The sequence below is a fragment of the Piliocolobus tephrosceles genome, chromosome 16, assembly GCF_002776525.5.
Source record: "Piliocolobus tephrosceles isolate RC106 chromosome 16, ASM277652v3, whole genome shotgun sequence".
Lineage (NCBI taxonomy): Eukaryota > Metazoa > Chordata > Mammalia > Primates > Cercopithecidae > Piliocolobus > Piliocolobus tephrosceles.
The window spans coordinates 51,370,851-51,391,877 of NC_045449.1; the positions used below are offsets into that span (position 1 = coordinate 51,370,851).

Below are 21,027 nucleotides of genomic sequence, written 5' to 3' on the forward strand. Positions count from 1 at the left end.
CAGGCCAGGGCCTCCCTTGAGACCTCCTCGCCACGCCCCGCCCTTCTGGACCCTAGACTCCAGGCTGGAGTGGTGGGGACAGCTTTGCTGACCGATATTAAACCGCGAGAACTGTCGCACGTGAACACCATCCTGCCCGTTGTGATTGTGTAAAACAAAGACCAGGAATCAATGTGAGCGTGTCTAGAGGCCATCTCGGCCGTGGCCTCTCTCCAGATGAGAGTGGCCTGTACTGAGAGATTTCCTAGGAATAGAGATACCACAACCATCTTCCCAGTCTGGATCCCAGGCCCTTGCCTGCAGAGAAGTTTTTTCCCAAATCCAACCTCTCTCTTTCCGGCCAGCTCAGTGCATTTCCTCTGACCCAGTCCCCAGAGAAGATGTAGAACAGCAAGTATCCCTCACCCCCACCACACCCATGATAACTACTCTGGAAATTTGCAGATTGCAATCCCTCCTAGGTTTTCCTTCAAGGTAAAAAACTTCAACTCAACTTTTAAAATTAGTTTTTTTCATTTTCCTTCCATCATAGGCACTAGGAAGGGATTGTAAAGTGGTAATGTAATCCAAACGCCCACCCCAAACGGGAATCTCTTGCCCCTCTCCCCTCTCCCCCCACACCACGCAAAGGCCCACAGCGTCTATGACAGACTGAACATTCCAATAGCGGGAACTCCGTATTTGCTAAGGCAGCCATTACTGGAGAGCGCTCTGGTTGTTAGAAAGCTCTGCTTTACAGTATTGCAAGAGGAACCCGCGCCCCTCCTTGCCTGGCAGCTTTCCCACCTCACCTCTGTTGGCTGAGGCCGGGTGACGGTGGAGGGGGTGTCAGTGGCTAGAGCTTTAGCAGACTCAGCAGCCCCCCACCCCCACCGAGGCCCTCAGCGTCTTCCACTCAGAAAGCCAAGCGCTGGGGTTGGGGGGCGGGCGGGGGCGGGATGTTAACCCACCGGCTCTGCCCTGCCACAAATCACTTCCAAGTCGGTGACTCAAAAATAGTAACAGTTGTTGGGTTGCATCTAATTTCCATGTTATTGATTTAATGTGGCAAGGCACAGAGGTAGTCCCTTTAGGTCCCTGTCTCTTTCTCAGTGTCCCCCCACCTACTCCCCTTTCCCACGACCCTCAGCCTGCCCCCTCCTCTAGATTCGCAGCTCTAGTTGTCCCAGGAGAAACTGTGGGTCTCCGTGGGAGCTGAGCAGGAAGAAAGGCGGGGCCGGCGGGGGCAGCCGCGGCGGCGATGAGGCCCTGAGGGGCAGCCCCCACCCCGTAGCAGCCTCCGCAGGTCCTGGCGGAAGCGCAGACCCAGGAAGGCGTAGAGCACGGGATTGAGGCTGCAGCGGGCGAGGGCCAAGCCGCTGGTCACCAGCAGTGCGACATCCTTGCGTTTGCTGGCAGGGCAGCTCCGCTCGCGCGCAGCCAGTAGATCGGCCGTATCCAGCAGCAGGGCGAGGCTGTAGGGCAGCTGCAGCACCACGAAGGCCGCCACCAGAGCCACCACGACGCGCAGCGCACGCCGGCGTTCGGGCCCCCTGGCGGCCAGCAGCGTGCGGCCCAGGAGCGCGTAGCAGGCTACCATGACGCCCAGAGGCAGCGCGAAGCCCAGGGCCACCTGCGCCACGGCGCTCGCCCCCTTCACCGTCTGCGTGAGACCCTCGGGGAAAATGAGGCGACAGCGTCGTTGGCCTTCCCGCTGCCCGTCCCGGCTGAAGAGGAGCGCAGGCAGCGCCAGGAGCAGCGACAGCAGCCACACAATGACGGAGACCAAGTGTGCGCGGCCGGGAGTGGAGGGCCGCGGCCCTGCTGGGAGCGCTCGCGCTATGGCCACGTAGCGGTCCGCGCTGATACAGGCCAGGAAGAGGAAGCCGGCGTGGAAGGAGGCCGAGTAGAGGCCAGAGATGGTGCGGCAGGTGGCACTTCCCAGACTCCAGCCCTGAAGAGCCCCTGCTGCCGCGAAGGGCAGAGTCAGGGCCAGCAAGAGGTCGGCCAGGGCCAGCTGGAGCAGGTGGGCGGAGGTGGGCGAGCGCGCTGCGCGTCGGGCTGCCAGGTGGGTGGCCAGGACCAGGCCATTGCCGGCCAGACCCAACGCAGCCACCGTCAGGGAGACACTAGGTTGGAAGGCCCGGCTGAAGGCCTGGACATCGGCCTTGTAGCAAAGCTCTGGCAGCGGCTCAGCTGAGTATGCCTCCTCTTCATCCCCAGAGTAATGGCCCCAGGAGACCTGGGAGGGTCAAATGAGAGGCGGGATCTTATGAGACACATCTGACCACACCACTCCCCTGCCCACACATGCCTTCCAAGCTGAGAGCTCCTGTGTGGTGAGATGTAACAGTACACGGAGAGACATACGCTCTTCTCCAGACTCTTCCTAGCACACCTTCAGCAGGCCTTGGCTTCTCTTGCACTCCTCCTATCTCTGCTTCCAGCTTCCTGAGTGACCATGAGCAAGCCATTTGCTCTTTCTAGACCTCGGTTACCTAACATGTAATGTTGAGATTATAAATCCTGACCAGCCCACCTCTCAAGGTTTGCTATGAAGATGGCAACACGGAAGATAATGGATGGGGAGAACCTGTGTTCTCCAAAGACCATAATACAGAGTTTGTATTATTGTTATTATTTATTATTATTATTTTTGGAGACAGAGCCTTGCTCTGTCGCCCAGGCTGGAGTGCAGTGGCACAATCTCAGTTCACTGCAATCTCTGCCTCCCGGGTTCAAGTGATTCTCCTGCCTCAGCCTCCCGAGTAGGTGGGACTACAGAGGCCCCACTACAGACGGCCACCACCACGCCCAGCTAATTTTTGTATTTTTAGTAGAGATGGGGTTTCACCATGTTGGCCAGGCTGGTCTCGAACTCCTGGCCTCAGGTGATCCGCCCACCTCGGCCTCCCAAACTGCTGGGATTACAGACGTGAGCTACCGGACCCAGCCCAGAGTTGTATTATTAATAAATCCTAGAGCTTCAGTTCCCTTTGCAGCGCCCTCTTCTGGAATAATGCCCATATGCAGGCTTTTCCTCAGACCTGAGCCCTGCACTCCAACCTCGGTCTGGGCTGGGTTTCTGTTTGTCTTCTTTCCCTTCCCTACCCACCTTCCCTCTACCTCCAATACCAGCACACTGAACCACTCATGCCAAGGGGGTCTCCGGGGTTGGGACTCAGGTTTTCAGGGCCCAGGTGGGACCCTGGACCTCTAGGTTCAACCCGCCTTTTCCAGTCAGCCCTAGTCCCGGTCCCACAACCCCAGCCTCACACCACCAGCCCATTTATCTGGAGGACCCCTAGTCTGAGATAGTGCCAAGAATCCCGAATGAGCCATAGGATGGCAGAGGCCTATTGCCAGGTGGAGAATCCCATTCCTTCCCTGTTTCCTCCCTCTCTGTAACCCTTCTCCCCCTCCCTGCCCCCACTCCCACCTGCTCTGTGGCCTCCGTTCCCATCTCTGGCTACACAGGTTTCTGAGGTATAGCCACAGGGGGTAGAAGTTAAACTACCAGAGGGACAGGAAGGAAGAGGCGGGGAGAGGGGCCCGAGAGGGAGGTGGGGATTAGGGTCTATGGGGTCACTTTCCCATTCCACCTCCTCCAAAAGACTTTACTGTCTTGTGCAGGATCTGGATTTTATGAAAAAAAAAGAAAGAAGAAAGGAAGAAAGGAAGGAAGAAAAGGAAGGAAAGAAAAAGAACAAACGAAAGAAAAAATAATTTACTGTCTTTGTCAGTGAAGAAAGAATGGGCTTTGGAATATAATCATTTGCTGTGTGATATTGACTCAGTTTCTTGACCTCTCTGAGCTGGAGGTTTTTCATCTGCAAAGCGGAATAGGCAAAAATCCTAAATTCACAGTGCCCAGCACCACTCCTAGAGCTTAATTTGCCTTCAGAAATGTTTACTTACCCTTCATTCCATTTCCAGGCACCCCGCCCCCGCCCCCACCTCCCTTTTCTTGAAATTTTCAGGATGCTTCTGGCCCTAGGTTCCCTATCCTCACCCCTGTGGCCCTAGTCCCGGGCAGCCTCGGGTTACTTGGGGTTTTCCCGGTGGCTAGAGGCTCTCTACCCCCGCCCTTTCGCAGCAGGGCTGAGGCACGCGCTTGCGCGGGGTCCGGGAAACCGGCGCGTGCCAGGAGACAGAGGCTGGGGAAGGGGGGAGGTGAGAGGAGAGAGGGTGGAAAGGAGAAGATAGAGCGGAGGACCAGGAACGACAGCGAGAGAAAGAGAGAGAGAGAAAAGAGAGAAGAGAGAGGAGAGAGAGAGCGCGCTTGGGGGCTAAAGGAAAGAGGGAGGGAGGGGTCGGTAAGAAGGAGACAGCCGTCTGCTGCAAACCCCAGGAGGACAGCTTGGAGCCCAAGCCAGAACTCGAGCCATAGCCGGAGCCGTTCACAGGGAGGCGGCTGCCGGGACCGTCAGCCCTGCATGATGCGTCTCCGGCTCTTCTGCATCCTGCTCGCCGCGGTCTCAGAAGCCGAGGGCTGGGGCTACTGTGAGTGCTGGGCTTGGAGGCAGGTGGGGTTGGGCCCAGGAGTCCAGAGCCCGCAGGGCGGCCCCGCACCGCATTGCGGCTGGGTGGTCGCGGGTCCTTCCCGGCCGGCGCGCGCCCGCTGGCTCTCATCTTTTCCTGCCTCTCCCCCGCGCTCCGCATTGCAGCTCTGAGGCTGCCGCGCGCGCCCGGGGGCTGGGGCTGGGCTCCGGGGCGAGGATGAAGTCAGCCGGGCAGGGATTTGGGGATGGGATCCAAGCAGGAGCTGGTGCCTGGGTTTGAGGCTAGGGTTGGGGGATAAGTGTATACTGGTGACCGAGACTAGGATTAAGGTTTTTCCAGGGCTTGAGGCTGGACTTTGGAGCTGGCCAAGGAGTGGGGTTTGTGGCTAGGGCTGGGGTTTGTGGCTGGGGCTGGGTTTTGTGGCTGGGATCCAAGCAGGAGCTGGTGCCCCTGACTGGTGCTAAGGCTGGACATGGAGCTGGTGATGGTGCTAGGACTGGCTGAGGTTGGGTACAAGGCCTGTATTTGGGGATGGTGCAGGTTTTGGGGGCCGAGTGGGATTGAGGCTAGGGTTGGAGCTGGATTGGTGTCTTGGGCTGACTTAGGTTCTGGAAGATGCTGAGGTTTAGGATTGAGTTTGGGGAAGTACTAAACCAGGGCAGGTATTGGGCTAGCTAGGGAGGGTCTGGCCTTGGGCCTATAGGTGTAGCCTAGGGGTTTCCCTAGAAGGAGAAGGCAGCCTCCTCTGAGCATGCAGCTGTTGCTGCAGCCAGGATTGAATAGATGGCTTTAAGGTAGGGCTGGGCGTGCCTCTGGGGGTGGTGGCTGGGGGCCGAGAAGGGGAAGCTTCGGTGGCTAAGTGGGCCGGCCTTTGGAAGGGCCTGGGAGGTGCCAGCGCTAACATATCGGTTTCCCTACCCTAGACGGCTGCGACGAGGAGCTGGTGGGTCCCCTCTATGCACGCTCCCTGGGCGCCTCCTCCTACTACAGTCTCCTTACGGCGCCGCGATTCGCCAGGCTGCACGGTGAGCTCCGCGGAACATCAGCTGCGAACTGGCAGCGCACCGCGGCAGGGTGGGGGTCTCCAGAGGACTTCGGGGAGAAGGATAGCCGGTTAAAGCTCCTGTCTGTTCTATAGGCATAAGCGGGTGGTCACCACGGATTGGGGATCCGAATCCCTGGCTCCAGATAGACTTAATGAAGAAGCACCGGATCCGGGCCGTGGCCACACAGGGCTCCTTTAATTCTTGGGACTGGGTCACACGTTACATGCTGCTCTACGGCGACCGAGTGGACAGCTGGACACCGTTCTACCAGCGAGGGCACAACTCGGTACTCTGGGCGCCAAGGCGGTAACAGTTGGGGAGCTTCCTCTGCTCCAGGCTCTGGAGGGGCACCAGCCTCTGGGAAAATGGAGGGGGCGGTGGTGAGGGCATGGACGAGGGGCAGTGACTCCACTCCAGGGACTCTGTCCAGAGGGGCTGTCAACTTAGGACATGCGCGAAACACTCGGTTCACAGAGTTTAACACACTTTAGGGTAAAACCTGGGAGAGCTTCCTAAGGTGACATTTGATTTCAGGTCTGAGGAAATAATAGGATGGTGGGAGAGGACACTTTATGGAAACTGACCAGGCAAAGCCGCCTAGCAGGGGAGACCAAAGAGTATTTACTTTCCAGAAGTCGAGATTGGCTGGGTGTGAAAGTTGTGGGCTGGAAGGCTATGGAGAAAGAAACAGAGGGGGTCCGGGTGCAGTGGCTCACGCCTGTAATCCTGACATTTTGGGAGGCCAAGGCCTGACCTGGATCACTAGGTCAGGAGTTCAAGACCAGCCTGGCCAACATGGTGAAACCCCTCTCTACGGGGAAAAAAAAAAATTTAGCCGGGCGTAGTGGTGGGCGCCTGTAATCCTAGGTACTCGGGAGGCTGAGGCAGAGAACTGTTTGAACCCGGGAGGCAGAGGTTGCAGTGAGCCGAGATCGCACCACTGCACTCCAGCCTGGGCGACAGAGGGAGACTCTGTCTCAAAAAATAAAATAAAAAAAGAAGCAGAGGGTCGAACGTGGTTACTACTCTCCCCCACCTCCGCAGACCTTCTTTGGTAACGTGAACGAGTCTGCCGTGGTGCGCCATGACCTGCACTACCACTTCACCGCGCGCTACATCCGCATCGTGCCCCTGGCCTGGAACCCACGCGGCAAGATCGGCTTGAGGCTCGGCCTCTACGGCTGCCCATACAGTAAGCATGCAGAAAGCGCCGAGGGGGCCCGGGAGACAGACAGCCTCCCCAGTCCCCGGCCCACCTACGGTCCTTTGCGCAGAGTCCGACATACTCTATTTCGACGGCGACGATGCCATCTCATACCGCTTCCCACGAGGGGTCAGCCGAAGCCTGTGGGACGTGTTCGCCTTCAGCTTCAAGACCGAGGAGAAGGACGGGCTTCTGCTGCACGCCGAGGGCGCCCAGGGTGACTACGTGACGATCGAACTGGAGGGGGCACACCTGCTGCTGCACATGAGCCTGGGTGAGCTCGGCGGCCGGGTGCGATGAGGGGTCAACCCCTGAAGCTCTCTCACCGCCCTCCTAGTGGCACCTCCTCCGCGCAGCCGCACTCACGCCTGGTCTTCCACTTCTCTAAGGCCTGGACCAAACTACGCCTTTCTTGTAGTATTTGGTGCTAGCAAAACACTGGAGTCGGAGTGAGAACTGGATTCCAGTCTCAGCTCTACCACTACCCAGAGATGTGACCTCGGATGGGGCACTTCCGAGCCTCAGTTCCCTCCTTGTAAACACACACACACACTTGTATCTCATTAGCTTTTCATAACACCCGCGCGATGAAATAGAAGTAGCTCATGTGTTCCCACTTTTACAGACAGGAAGCCAGGCTAAATGGCTTACCTTGTCACACACTCGCCAATGGCTGTTCATCTATTAGCCCACTCTCCCTGGTTGCCCTGGGCTTTGTTACACGCTGCTGCTCTGCCTAGGAGCTTGGACTCCATGGAGTTCTCCTGGCTTGAGGTCTTACTCTGTCTTGCCCCATCCTCAGGCAGCAGTCCCATCCAGCCAAGACCAGGTCACACCACCGTGAGTGCTGGCGGAGTCCTCAATGACCAGCACTGGCACTACGTGCGGGTGGACCGATTTGGCCGCGACGTAAATTTCACCCTGGACGGCTATGTGCAGCGCTTTATTCTCAATGGAGACTTCGAGAGGCTGAACCTGGACACTGAGGTGAGAGACTAGGGAGGTGCTATTTCGTGGTAGGGGCAGGATGCTGGATGAGTGAGTGCAGGTCGGTCTCCCTCTCTCTCAGAGGTAAGACCTCGCATTCAGGCTGTGGGTGGTGGCTCATGCCTGTAATCCCAGCACTTTGGGAAGCTGAGGTGGGAGGATTGCTTGAGGCCAGGTGTTCAAGACCCACCAGGGCAACACAGTGACATCCTACCTCTATTTTAAAAAAAGATTTTTTTTTTAAAGACCTCCTATTCCAATTCCTGAATATCCTAGCAGCCCTTGGCAAACTTGCCTCTCACCAGAAAAAGACCTGTTTTTTGTTTGTTTGTTTGTTTGTTTGTTTGTTTTGTGGGTGTTGTTGCTGTTAGCATGCAGACTTCCAGGCACCATTTCAGAACTAATGAGATGGGGTTTGGAAATCCAGATTTTGGGGACTAGGCAAGGTAGGAAAATTGTCCCTTGGATCCTCCCACAACTTTGTGGAGTTGTTAAAGACCCTGACCCCATCTGCAGATAAGAATCCCAGGCAGGCTAATTGACTTGCCTAAGGGCGTGCAGCCGATTTGTGTTGGAGTCAGAGCTTGAACTCGAGCCTTGAAAGGCCTTACAGGCTTTAGTACCGACGCTGGGGAAATGTGTGCTTCAAGTCTTTTACAAAGCCCCACCTGGCGTTTGGGAAAGCGTAGGCGGGGATGCGCGAGAAAGGCAGGCGCGCTCCTGTGCCTAAGAGGCCTCATGCCTCACCCCTCCTGCAGATGTTCATCGGCGGTCTGGTGGGCGCCGCGCGGAAGAACCTAGCCTATCGGCATAACTTCCGCGGCTGCATAGAAAACGTAATCTTCAATCGCGTCAACATCGCAGACCTGGCTGTGCGGCGCCATTCCCGGATCACCTTCGAGGCCAGTGGGCAGGGGGGTCTGGGAGGACAGGATACCAAAGCCTCGTGGAAAGCAAAGAGGTGGAGCGGGAAGAGATACTGAACATCAGATAAAAGCCGAGGATCCCTCAGTCCCCAGCCAAATACTCAAGTTGGGAGGAGAGCGGGTCTCACTTGTGGTGCACGAGCCACACAGGCCGTTAGTTAAGAAGCCGTGGTCGGGTCCAATCACCTTCTTAGTTCACAGATGAGGAGCGTAAGGCGCAGAGACAGTGAGTGGCTTGACCAGGGGTCGTGCAGCTGCACAGTGACTGAGTAGGGATTGAATCGATGGTTTCTTTGATATGCCCCCCTCACCCCTCTCCGACTCTGGAGCTCTGTCGGGAAGCTGGCAGGAGCCTGGTCTGTGGCTCGAAATTGCCTCTCGATACTGGAAGGAGAGAAGCGGTCGCGTCGCTGACGGTGGAGATCAGCGAGAGCAAGCGAGCAGAGTTCCGAGGGCCGACTGGGTTGGGGCCCCCTCCACAGATGGACGAGCTTGGAGGGGAAGGGGTCATGTCCTGGTTGGAGATCTCACCCCCGCCAAAACCGAAGGAGGGCGGTGACCAGGGTCTTAGACCAGTGTGAAAACCGAATTCCCAGCTGAGGCAGAGGCGGCTCACGGGTGTTGATGCGTCTTCACTTTTGCCCCTAGGGTAAGGTGGCGTTTCGTTGCCTGGACCCGGTACCGCACCCTATCAACTTCGGAGGCCCTCACAACTTCGTTCAAGTGCCCGGTTTCCCACGCCGCGGCCGTCTGGCAGTCTCATTTCGCTTCCGCACCTGGGACCTCACCGGGCTTCTCCTTTTCTCTCGTCTGGGGGACGGGCTGGGCCACGTGGAGCTGACACTCAGCGAAGGGCAGGTCAACGTGTCCATCGCGCAGAGCGGCCGAAAGAAGCTTCAGTTCGCTGCTGGTGAGGGCGTTTCGGGGGAGGCACAAGCAGAGAAAAGAAGGGTAGAGGAGCCCGAGAAAGTTGTAGGCCTAGACTGAGGCCTTTACATTCTGGTGAGGGGAGAGGGAGTGAAGGGGGCAGGGCAGGAGGCCCCAGGGTACTGGGAAAAGGTGGGAGTGGCTGGAGGCAGTGAGGAGGCGGATCTGAGGGACTAAGGATTCTTGGAGAAGGGGGAAGCCTGGGAGTCCTGGTATTCTCCAGTTCCAGAGGGCCCCTGGAGATTGCTACTTATTTATAACTGTTCAGACTCTGTGGCAGTTGCTGGGTCATGGATAATGAAGAGACATTAAGAGAGATCTCCACTGGGTGTGAGAAGTGTAATCACAGGGGCACATAGGCTGCTCCTGGGACACAGTGGGGCTGCTTCCCCACTCAGGACATTCTTCTAGCCTAGTTGCTGCTTGCCTCCACCCACACTATCATCCATTCTTGTCCAGGCTACCGACTGAACGACGGCTTTTGGCATGAGGTGAATTTCGTGGCACAGGAAAACCACGCAGTCATCAGCATTGATGATGTGGAGGGGGCAGAGGTCAGGGTGTCGTACCCACTGCTGATCCGGACAGGGACCTCATATTTCTTTGGGGGTAAGTGAGGGCCAACCTGACCAGACCTCTGTTTCTGGGTGGGAAGGCTCCATCTAAGTCCATCCAGATGGGGCCATATGGAGAATTTTGGAGGGAGCAAGCCCTCTTTCCCCTCTGGGGCCTTGGGGAGTGGAAGGTCATTGCCATCTACACTTTGGGTCTAGTCCCCTTTCTTCCTTTATGTCTGGCACCCCCTTGGCATCTCCCTGGGGGAGGGTCTTTGGGGTCTCCCCTGGAGAGGGTCTCACGGGGTGGTTGCTCCAGGTTGTCCCAAGCCAGCCAGTCGATGGGACTGCCACTCCAACCAGACGGCATTCCATGGCTGCATGGAGCTGCTCAAGGTGGATGGTCAGCTGGTCAACCTGACTCTGGTGGAGTTCCGGCGGCTTGGATTCTATGCTGAGGTCCTTTTTGATACATGTGGCATCACTGATAGGTACCCAGAAGCCCCTAACAAGAGGTGACCCCTCCAAAGCCCTCTTCCCTGGTCTCCCAGTAGGAATGGCCTTTCTCAATAATCTCCCTTTTCCTTGTCTCTGCTCCTTAGTCCCCTGCTTGGGGATGATTCTTCTTTGATCTTTTACCTCCGATTTCCTCCCTTAAGGTGATACACGCTCAGGATGGAAATGACACATCTGTTTTTGGTCCTAGAGGGGTTTTTTGTGTGGGGTGGGGGATAATGGGGGTAGAATAAGTCATGTTTTGCTGTTTTCAGGAAGGGGGAACAGTAGTACTTGAGCCCCGAGGACTGCCTAGTGCCCCTGCATCTGGGCTTACACCCGGCTGGCTAGGCAGGCTGTGTCTCACTGGGTTCTGGGGCTCCAAGAAGCTGGGAGTGAAGCTTGCAAGGATCAGACCCCACTCTCCAGCTCCCAGTAAGGCTCTTTCCCTTGGTCCTGACCCCTTCCCTAGGTGCAGCCCTAACATGTGTGAGCATGATGGACGCTGCTACCAGTCTTGGGATGACTTCATCTGCTACTGCGAACTCACTGGCTACAAGGGAGAGACCTGCCACACACGTAAGCCAGATGCAGTATGGGGGAGAGTCAGGGACGGGGGAGGTCAGAAGAAGGTTGCTGGGGATCATGAGGCTGCTAGAGATGGTGAGGATGGCCCTTCCAGCCCTCTCTCTTTTTGTTTTTGGCTTTTTTGAGACAGAGTCTCGCTCTGTTGCCCAGGATGGAGTGCAGTGGTGCCATCTGGGCTCACTGAAACCTCTGCCTCCCACATTCAAGCGATTCTCCTACCTCAGCCTCCCAAGTAGCTGAGACTACAGGTGCACACCACCACGCCTGGCTAATTTTTGTATTTTTAGTAGAGATGGGGTTTCACCATGTTAGCCAGGCTGGTCTCAAATTCCTGACCTTAGGTGATCCATCACCTCGGCCTCCCAAAGTGCTGGGATTACAGACCTGAGCCACCGCACCCAGCCAGCCCTGTAACTGTCTAACTGCCTTTGTCTCACCTTACTATCTGCCAGCTTTGTATAAGGAATCCTGTGAGGCTTATCGGCTCAGTGGGAAAACTTCTGGAAACTTCACCATTGATCCTGATGGCAGTGGCCCCCTGAAGCCATTTGTAGTGTACTGTGATATCCGAGGTAAGTGTCTCTGATGGGTGGTGGGTGACGAGGGAACCGGGAAGGATAGAGTGGTGTTGGTGGCACTGTTGGCAGTTAGACTAAACAGGTGGGGTAAAGGAGGACAGAGGGTAAGGGGATACTAAGGAATTTGTAACCTAGCCTTAAAAGTAAATCCCAGGCCAGGTGCGGTGGCTCACCCTGTAATCCCAGCACTTTGGGAAGCTGCTCGGGAGGCTGAGGCAGGAGAATCACTTGAACCTGGGAGGTGGAGGTTGCAGTGAGCTGAGATAGCACCACTGGACTTCATCCTGGGCAACAGAGTGAGACTCCGTCTCAAAAAAAAAAAAAAAAAAAAAGGAAATCCCAGCTTCCTTACCCATTCCAGCTATCTCATTTCCAGCCTACAATGCAGAGTGCCCAGGGCAGAGGTGGAATGGAGCTGCTGGCCACGTTCAGTGCTCTGAGTTGCAGCAGCGGTGGTGGAGGTGGGCAGGGAGATGGGTGGAGAATGCCCAACTCCAGCCAAAGCTCTGTCCCCTCTTGTCTCCCAGAGAACCGAGCGTGGACAGTTGTGCGGCATGACAGGCTGTGGACAACTCGAGTGACAGGTTCCAGCATGGAGCGGCCATTCCTGGGGGCTATCCAGTACTGGAATGCATCCTGGGAGGAAGTCAGTGCCCTTGCCAATGCTTCCCAGCATTGTGAACAGTGGATCGAATTCTCCTGCTACAATTCCCGGCTGCTCAACACTGCAGGTTAGGGCTGGCGTCAGGGAGGGAGGTGGCGGAACTGGAGGAGACACCAATGGGGGCCTGGGAGAAGGAAGCCAGAGAGCTAGCTGGGGCTTTGGGTTGGAAGATTCAAGGAGGGGTCTGGGCTGGTTGGAAGGGTGAGAGGAGCCCAGAGGCTAACGGAGGGACAGGGCCTGAAAGCTGCCTGCACCTCTTCCCCAGGAGGCTACCCCTACAGCTTTTGGATTGGCCGAAATGAGGAGCAGCACTTCTACTGGGGAGGCTCCCAGCCTGGAATCCAGCGCTGTGCCTGTGGTCTGGACCGGAGCTGTGTGGACCCTGCCTTGTACTGCAACTGTGATGCCGACCAGCCCCAGTGGTGAGGGGGCAAAGAGACAGGGTTTTTAGGACTCCGGCGGGTGGGGGAGCTGAGTGGCTGGGGCTGAGCCATGGCAACCTGCCTCCACAGGAGAACTGACAAGGGACTGCTGACCTTTGTGGACCATCTGCCTGTCACTCAGGTGGTGATAGGGGATACGAACCGCTCCACTTCCGAGGCCCAGTTCTTCCTGAGGCCTTTGCGCTGTTATGGCGATCGTGAGTGGCAATTGCCTTTTGTGTGCCCTCCCGGAGCTGACTCTCCAGTTTCCAAAAGCTAGGCTGCATGAGTCACTAGGCTGCATGGGTCTCTAGCTGGGGTGCCCGACCCCCAGCTCCTGCTGTGATCTCATTGCCACTATGCACCTGGCTGCTCTTTCATTCCACTCCTTAGTCTCTCCTCTATCACCTCAAACTCTCCCCCTTTGTCCGACCTTCCCTGCCCCCAACCCCAGGTTCTCTTCCTCTTCCACCCTCCAATCTCCCTGACAAGACCTTCCTCCATCTGCTTTTGTAGGAAATTCCTGGAACACCATTTCCTTCCACACCGGGGCTGCACTACGCTTCCCCCCAATCCGTGCCAACCACAGCCTGGATGTCTCCTTCTACTTCAGGACCTCTGCTCCCTCGGGAGTCTTCCTAGAGAATATGGGGGGCCCTTACTGCCAGTGGCGCCGACCTTATGTGCGGGTGGAACTCAACAGTGAGCAGGCAGACTGTGGGAGGGCCTCGGGGTAGATGCAAGTGCTGTCTGGGGAGACATGGGCAGGTGCAGGCTGGGGTTGGAGCCAAGGGCAGATGCCCTTTTGACAGGCAGCATGGGAAGGGTTGAGATACCCTGGGTTCTAGCCCTCACTCGGTCTTGATGGCTGCTCAGGTGACCCTAGGCACTCACTTGGCCTCTCCTGGCCTTAAGTCCCTTCCTTGTGCGTAAGAAAGCTGGACCTTCGAGTCCCTCTCACCGCTGATTAGCCATGCTTCTAGCCTGGGAGGTGAGGCTGGGAAGCTGGCTTCAGGGATCTGTGATGTGGGGAGAGACGAAGGGTATGAGGTTTTAAGCAGTTGGTAAGTTTCATTATAAGCTACAGACAAATTGGAGGGATATTCAAGAAGCTCCAGAGAGGTGAGGTAAAGAGGTTGTATTGGACAAGGAATCCATGAAGGGTCTTGTAGGTCTGAGTCCTTTTCTCCCCCACCCTGCATGACACTGTCCAGCATCCCGGGATGTGGTCTTCGCCTTTGATGTGGGGAATGGGGATGAGAATCTCACAGTACACTCAGATGACTTTGAGTTCAACGATGACGAGTGGCACCTGGTCCGGGCTGAAATCAACGTGAAGCAGGCCCGGCTTCGAGTGGATCACCGGCCCTGGGTTCTGCGGCCTATGCCGCTGCAGACCTACATCTGGATGGAGTATGACCAGCCCCTCTATGTGGGTGAGCAGCAACCCAGAGGAAAGTCTGAAGCCTCCTTTACCTTCCCACCCTCCAAGGCCGCTCGCCTTGTTTCCAGGAGCCTCTGTCTTAGGTGCCAGTTCTCTCTGCTTCAGAGCAAGCCAGGGTCTCACTTGTCCCTCCAGGCCTTTGTATCCTATTCTATTCTTCCAGCCCCCTTGGCTCCCTTTCCAACTACAATACTTACTCCTGTCTCTGGCTCTGCCTCCACTTCTTGACCCGTTGCCTACCCTTTCTAGGATCTGCAGAGCTTAAGAGACGCCCCTTTGTGGGTTGCTTGAGGGCCATGCGTCTGAATGGAGTGACTCTGAACCTGGAGGGCCGTGCCAATGCCTCTGAGGGAACCTCACCCAACTGCACAGGCCACTGTGCCCACCCCCGGCTCCCCTGTTTCCATGGAGGCCGCTGCGTGGAGCGCTATAGCTACTACACATGTGACTGTGACCTCACGGCTTTTGATGGGCCATACTGCAACCATGGTCAGTGCTGCTGGTTATAGGGCAACAGGAAGCCATAGGGTGTAATGGGATGTAGGGAGGGCAGGGAAGGAAATAGCATGTAAAGCCCACATCATGGAAAATTAGAGTTGTCCCTGGATTCCTGAGCTCTGAGTTTGGGGAGTCAGGCAGTTGAAGATGATGGGTGACTCCAAAGGCATGGACAAGGAAGGGATAGTACAGATAGCTGGTGCAAAAAGAGATCAAAATCACCAAGCATGCTTTGGGAGCCCAAGGTGGGAGGACTGCTTGAGGCTAGGAGTTCGAGACCAGCCTGAGCAACGTGGTAAGACCCTGTCTCTACAAAAAAAAAAAATTCTTTTTTTTTTTTCTGAGATGGAATCTCGCTCTGTCACCCAGGCTGGAGTGCAGTGGCGTGATCCCGGCTCACTGCAACCTCCACCTGGTTCAAGCGATTCCTTTGCCTTAGCCTCCTGAGTAGCTGGGACTACAGGTGTGCACCACTATGCATGGCTAATTTTTGTATTTTCAGTAGAGATGGGCTTTCACCACATTGGCCAGGCTGGTCTCGAACTCTTGACCTTGTGATCCACCTGCCTCAGCCTCCCAAAGTGCTGGGACTACAGGTGTGAGCCACTGCACCCAGCCAAAAAAAAAATTTCTTAATTAGCTGAGCATGGTGGTGCACACTTAGGCCTAGCTACTCCGGAGGCTGAAGTGGGAGGATCACTTGCACCTAGGTCAAGGCTGCAGTGAGCTAGGATCGTGCCACTGCACTCCAGCCTGGCGGATGCAGCGAGGACTGTGTCTACAAAAAAAAAAAAGGCAAATTGCTTCCCCACCTTCCCACCATCACCATGGTAACACAGGCGAACTCCCTTGTAAATGTATTTGATAATTGCTGCATTCCTAAAACACGTCAATGACCTGGTTCTTGGTTAAGGTGAGCCTTGACATTCCCCACAGCAAGATTCTACACACATAGCAAGATGGGATGTATGGGCAGGTGGGTTACTGGTGGGAAGAGTGTGGGGGACTAGGGAGATACAAGATTTAAGGACCAACAGATTTCTGGTGCTGTTTTGGAAGTGTGAGTAGTGGCACATATACTACATGGGGTCAGGATATCCCCATTCTAATCTTGGCTGTCCCCTTACTGTGTGTCTTTTTTTTTTTTTTTTTAGACAGAGTCTCACTCTGTCACCCAGGCTGGCGTGCAGTGGCACGATCTTGGCTCACTGCAACCTCTGCCCCCTGGGTTCAAGCAATTCTCCTGCCTTGGCCTTCCTATAGTAGCAGGGATTACAGGCATGCACTACCACACCTAGCTAAGTTTTGTATTTTTAGTAGAGATGGGTTTTTGCCATGTTGGCCAGGCTGTTCTCGAACTCCTGACCTCAGATGATCCGCCTGCCTTGGCCTCCCAAAGTGCTGGGATTATAGGTGTGAGCCACTGTGCCCGGTCTTGCTGTGTATCTTTAAGCAAGTCACTCCTCATCTCTGAGCCTGTTTCCCCAGTTGTAAAATGCAGGGGTTGGATCAGATGATCTCAAGTTTCCCATGGCTGTAAGAGTCTGTTCTGTGACAGAGGGGCTCAAAGGAACCTAAAAGTAAATGGAGGGTTGTGAGGGTGGCAGAAACTGAAGTCTCAGGATGTGTGTATGAATGACATAAAACCTCTGAATTGGGGAGTGAGCAGTATAGGGCCCTGACCTCCCTGCTTCTACCTGCAGATATTGGTGGTTTCTTTGAGCCGGGCACCTGGATGCGCTACAACCTACAGTCAGCGCTACGCTCTGCAGCCAGGGAGTTCTCCCACATGCTGAGCCGGCCGGTGCCAGGCTATGAGCCTGGCTACATCCCGGGCTATGATACTCCAGGCTATGTGCCTGGCTACCATGGCCCCGGGTACCGCCTGCCTGACTACCCCCGGCCTGGTCGGCCTGTGCCCGGTTACCGTGGGCCTGTCTACAATGTCACGGGAGAGGAAGTCTCCTTCAGCTTCAGCACCAGCTCTGCCCCCGCTGTCCTGCTCTACGTCAGTTCCTTTGTTCGTGACTACATGGCTGTGCTCATCAAGGATGATGGTAAGCTCTCCGGGGCTCTCTCACCCCACTCCAGCTTCACCCAGGTGCCCCTAATTCTCCTATTGATTCACAAATACAAGGACTATGTGCTGTTAGAAGATAGGGGTCATGGGAGCTGAGACCCTGAATTTCTTCTCTGCACCCCACAGGGACCCTTCAGCTACGCTATCAGCTGGGCACCAGCCCCTACGTGTACCAGCTAACCACCCGCCCGGTGACCGATGGCCAGCCCCACAGTGTCAACATCACCCGTGTTTACCGGAACCTCTTCATCCAGGTATGCATAGAGAGAGGTGAGCCAGTTCAGATCATAACCTCATGATCTCGGTTGTGGCATCCAGGAAAACATCAAATACTTAACATGGTAGATCGCATTTGAATGTATAGAGGATTTTCATGTGTGTCACCTCATGTAACCCTCACAATAGCTCCAAGAGGACGATAGGCTTTTTTTTTTTTTTGAGATGGAGTTTTGCTCTTGTTGGCCAGGCTGGAGTGCAATGGTGTGATCTCGGCTCACTGCAACCTCTGCCTCCCAGATTCAAGCGATTCTCCTGCCCCAGCCTCCTGAGCAGCTGAGATTACAGGCATGCACCACCACACCCAGCTAATTTTGTATTTTTAGTAGAGACAGTGTTTCTCCATGTTGGTTAGGCTGGTCTCAAACACCCAACCTTAGATGATCCACCTGCCTCGGCCTCCCAAAGTGCCGAGATTATAGGCATGAGCCACCGCGCCCAGCCAGACAGTAGGCATTCTTATTTAAGTGTTTTACAAATCAGTAAATAGCCTCAGAAAGTAAAGTGGTTTCAGCTACTCAGGAGGCTGAGGCAGGAAAATTGCTTGAACCTGGGAGGCGGAGGGTGCAGTGAGCTGAGATCGTGCCACTGCACCCCAGGCCCAGGCGACAGAGTGAGACTCCATCTCAAAAAAAAAAAAAAGGAAAGTAAAGTGGTTTACCAAAAGTCAAACCGCTGGTAAGCTGCAAAGATGGGGCTCAAAACCAGGTTTTTAAAAAATATATAGGCCAGGTGCAGTGGCTCACACCTGTAATCCCAACACTTTGGGAGGCTGAAGTGGGAGGACTGCTTGAGGCCAGGAGTTTGAGACCAACCTGAGCAACGTAGCAAGACGTCGTCTTCCCAAAAATATTTAATAAATAAAATAAAAAAATATATATATACCAAATCCTACATCTAGGCCCAGGAGTTGCCCACTTCAGATTGAGCTAGGACTCACCCAGCTGGCACCACCAGTTTGGACAGAATGAGAGATCTCCAGTATCTGCCCCCAAGTATATTCCCAGGGTCCACACAGCTCCAGTCCAGCCCACAGGCATCTGCTTGTAGTCCCTGCTCCCTCATCACCCTCCCACTCCCCACCTCAGGTGGACTACTTCCCACTGACAGAGCAGAAGTTCTCGCTGTTGGTGGACAGCCAGTTGGACTCACCCAAGGCCTTGTATCTAGGGCGTGTGATGGGTAAGCTGCAGGTGCGGACGCGTTTTAGGCAAGGAGCTGTGGGATATGTTCCTGGATCCTCAAGGAAACTGAAGGCCCTGGGAATGGCTGTGAGGGCGGTGGGAAAGATGAGTGGGAAACCTGTGGACAGTAAGAGTGGCAGGGCCTTTGGGTCCAAGTCCCTCTTTCTGGACCTGCCTCTCCCTCAGAGACAGGAGTCATTGACCCGGAGATCCAGCGCTACAACACCCCAGGTTTCTCGGGCTGCCTGTCTGGTGTTCGATTCAACAACGTGGCTCCCCTCAAGACCCACTTCCGAACCCCTCGACCCATGACTGCTGAGCTAGCTGAAGCCCTTCGAGTTCAGGGAGAACTGTCCGAATCTAATTGCGGAGCTATGCCACGTCTTGTTTCAGAGGTGCCACCTGAACTTGATCCCTGGTATCTGCCCCCAGGTACATTCCCAGGACACAGAGGATGGAAGGGAGGGATGCCAGAAAAGGGAAATGATTCTTAACATGGAGGAGGCATCTCCTAACTGGTGCTTTCTCCTCTCCAGACTTCCCGTACTACCATGATGAAGGATGGGTTGCCATACTTTTAGGCTGTGAGTAGCACTGATCACTAAGCTGACCTCCCAAGACTACCCTCTGACTGTCAGTATCCTTTCCCTGCCCCTGATCCCCAAGGCTGCAGGATGGCAAAGGCACTAGATGCATCATGGCACAAAGGATGATAAGACAGGCTATTCTGAAGGTGCCATATAACTGGGCAGAGATTTTTAAATGTTTGAGGATGCTACAGATTTTTAAATAAAATATTAAAATGGGGCTATAGCTAAGGGATGGGAAAATGGGGATACAGTAACACCTAGAGAGATGAGAAATTGGGGTAACTACCAGGGATGTGGAAAGAGAATATTAGAAACAGAAGGTGGCAGGGGGTAAGCCAGGAATTCAAACCTGCCAGACACTTGAGATGAGCTTAGTGTGGTCGAACAGCTAGCTGAGTGTCATACATTATGCTTTTGGCCAAAAGTAAGTGTGTGTGTGTGTGTGTGTGTGTGTGTGTGTGTACAGGTGAAATCCCAAAGAGTGTGTGTATGTGTGTATACAGATGAAATCCCAAAGTATGTGTGTGTGTGTGTGTGTATACAGGTGAGATCCCAAAGATCTGTCCTGAATTGTCCCTTTTCTTCCTTTCAGTTTTGTTGGCCTTTCTGCTGCTAGGGCCGGTGGGAATATTGGTGCGTGCGTGCATGCGCGTGTGTGTGCATCTGTGTGTATATAGGTGAAATCCCAAAGATCTGAATTGTCCCTTTTCTTCCTTTCAGTTTTGGTGGCCTTTCTGCTGCTGGGGCTGGTGGGAATGTTGGTGCTCTTCTATCTGCAAAATCATCGCTACAAGGGCTCCTACCATACCAACGAGCCCAAAGCTGCCCACGAGTACCATCCTGGCAGCAAACCTCCCCTACCCACTTCAGGCCCTGCCCAGGCGCCCACCCCTACACCAGCTCCCACCCAAGCTCCAGCCTCAGCCCCAGCCCCAGCCCCTGGCCCTCGGGATCAGAACCTACCCCAGATCCTGGAGGAGTCCAGGTCTGAATGAGTCAGAAGGGCTTCTGGGACCAATTCCAACTCCTCTGAAATTCCCCGAGTCCTGCCTCTCCCCCACCCTATCAGGGACATTTGGCTCCTCTTAGCTGGCTCTGCTCATCCAGAGGATACCCCCATGCCCCCGCCAAGTTTGGTGGGCAGAGCTATAGATGGGACCCAAGGGAGTGGCCGAGCCTCACTGCCTAAACCAATGCCCTGCTCATCCCTGTTTCCCCAGGCTCCTGGCTGTTTGCCCCAAAGGAGAAGTCTCGTGGGGTTGACATAGGTCCTTCCTGCCATCTCTGTCCCAGCTGCTGTCAGGGATTAACAACAGTGTAGGGGAGATTAACTGCCTCCCTTCCAATAGACACTATCAGCAGGGACAGATGTGTGGGAGTGCAGGGCTGCAGAGGGTATGGGGGGAGGAGGCTGCTAAACCCTATCCCCCAGCCTCCCCCCTGCCCTGAAGAAGATCTTCCATCTGCTTCCACTCAGCTGGGGGCTCGAGAGGGCTTGATGGCTGTCCCCTGCCTCCCTCCTTTTGTTTTTTACACAGAGACCAAGAGGCCTCAGTTTAGCACCTTAGTACCTCCGCTGCTTCACTTGCTTTAGCCAAAGCCATAAAAAACCTGCAACGTAGAGAAAATAATGCAGATACCCTGATTAGCCAGCCCTCTACTCCTCCACCCTTTTACAGGATATGCAACGGCCTTGGTGCCTGTCCAAAGGCTTTGCCCCCTCCAGTGCATGAGGAGCCCTCTTTCCTCCGCTCAGAGATGCTGCTTCATTTACCCAGGAGGTCATATTCTTTATATGTATTTTTTGTTGCAAAGTCTCTCTCTAGAGAAACTATATATATTATTCGAATTTTTAAAGTATTTGTTTATATATAAAAGAAAAGCTCAATTGGCCGTGCTGTCCTGTGCTGTGCCCACAGTCTGTAGTTTGCCTCTCCTGTGTTGGAAGTCTCATGAGTCCTGCTGGTCACTCACCAGCCTGGTCCGGCCTCCACTCTGAAGCAGGGTTGAGCCTGCTGTGCTCTCAAGACACGGAGCCGCTCCAATAAAGCAGAGTGGCAGAGCCCCAGTCTGTGTGTGGTA

General features: G+C 55.0%; 3 protein-coding genes across 5 annotated transcripts in view; 1 reads left to right on the forward strand and 2 right to left on the reverse strand.

Annotated features, from left to right (window-relative positions):
• Nucleotides 1-1,008: 1,008 nt before the first annotated feature.
• CCR10 (C-C motif chemokine receptor 10) lies at nt 1,009-3,462 on the reverse strand. The gene is made up of 2 exons (XM_023204047.2): nt 3,419-3,462; nt 1,009-2,221 (listed from the first exon to the last, which is right to left on the reverse strand). Exons 1-2 carry the CDS (start codon nt 3,440-3,442, stop codon nt 1,157-1,159), a joined length of 1,089 nt encoding a protein of 362 aa, XP_023059815.1. The 5' UTR covers nt 3,443-3,462; the 3' UTR covers nt 1,009-1,156.
• CNTNAP1 (contactin associated protein 1) lies at nt 3,458-21,013 on the forward strand. Its single transcript, XM_023204048.2, has 24 exons — nt 3,458-4,482; nt 5,406-5,507; nt 5,621-5,814; nt 6,573-6,720; nt 6,803-7,006; nt 7,535-7,719; nt 8,478-8,621; nt 9,294-9,555; nt 10,032-10,181; nt 10,446-10,617; nt 11,094-11,200; nt 11,662-11,781; nt 12,315-12,518; nt 12,717-12,873; nt 12,964-13,091; nt 13,390-13,575; nt 14,088-14,309; nt 14,567-14,806; nt 16,519-16,872; nt 17,022-17,149; nt 18,260-18,353; nt 18,542-18,787; nt 18,892-18,939; nt 19,666-21,013. Exons 1-24 carry the CDS (start codon nt 4,416-4,418, stop codon nt 19,938-19,940), a joined length of 4,137 nt encoding a protein of 1,378 aa, XP_023059816.1. The 5' UTR covers nt 3,458-4,415; the 3' UTR covers nt 19,941-21,013.
• The window catches only part of EZH1 (enhancer of zeste 1 polycomb repressive complex 2 subunit), a 53,112-nt gene continuing 45,999 nt past the window's right edge, over nt 13,915-21,027 (reverse strand). The window contains exons 21-22 of one of the 3 annotated variants that reach the window (XR_002729973.3): nt 18,324-18,440; nt 13,915-14,277 (exon numbers count right to left, since the gene is read on the reverse strand). Coding sequence is in view for 1 of the 3 variants with exons in the window: in XM_023204045.3 (XP_023059813.1) it covers nt 18,413-18,440 (28 nt within the window). In the remaining 2 variants the exon portion in view is untranslated. Of the gene's footprint in view, nt 14,278-16,130; nt 16,390-17,836; nt 18,441-21,027 lie in introns of those variants that run through there. The other 2 variants (XR_002729974.1, XM_023204045.3) reach the window with 2 other exon arrangements.

Bases quoted from the DNA above. Each gene is read 5' to 3' on its own strand.
- CNTNAP1 (XM_023204048.2), top strand. From the start codon at position 4,416: ATGATGCGTCTCCGGCTCTTCTGCATCCTGCTCGCCGCGGTCTCAGAA. The intron at 6,721-6,802 runs GTAAGCATGCAG...TCCTTTGCGCAG, and splicing joins CCTCTACGGCTGCCCATACA to AGTCCGACATACTCTATTTC. The intron at 7,007-7,534 runs GTGAGCTCGGCG...CCCCATCCTCAG, and splicing joins GCTGCTGCACATGAGCCTGG to GCAGCAGTCCCATCCAGCCA.
- CCR10 (XM_023204047.2), bottom strand. From the start codon at position 3,442: ATGGGAACGGAGGCCACAGAGCAG. The intron at 2,222-3,418 runs GTGGGAGTGGGG...TGACCCTCCCAG, and splicing joins GAACGGAGGCCACAGAGCAG to GTCTCCTGGGGCCATTACTC.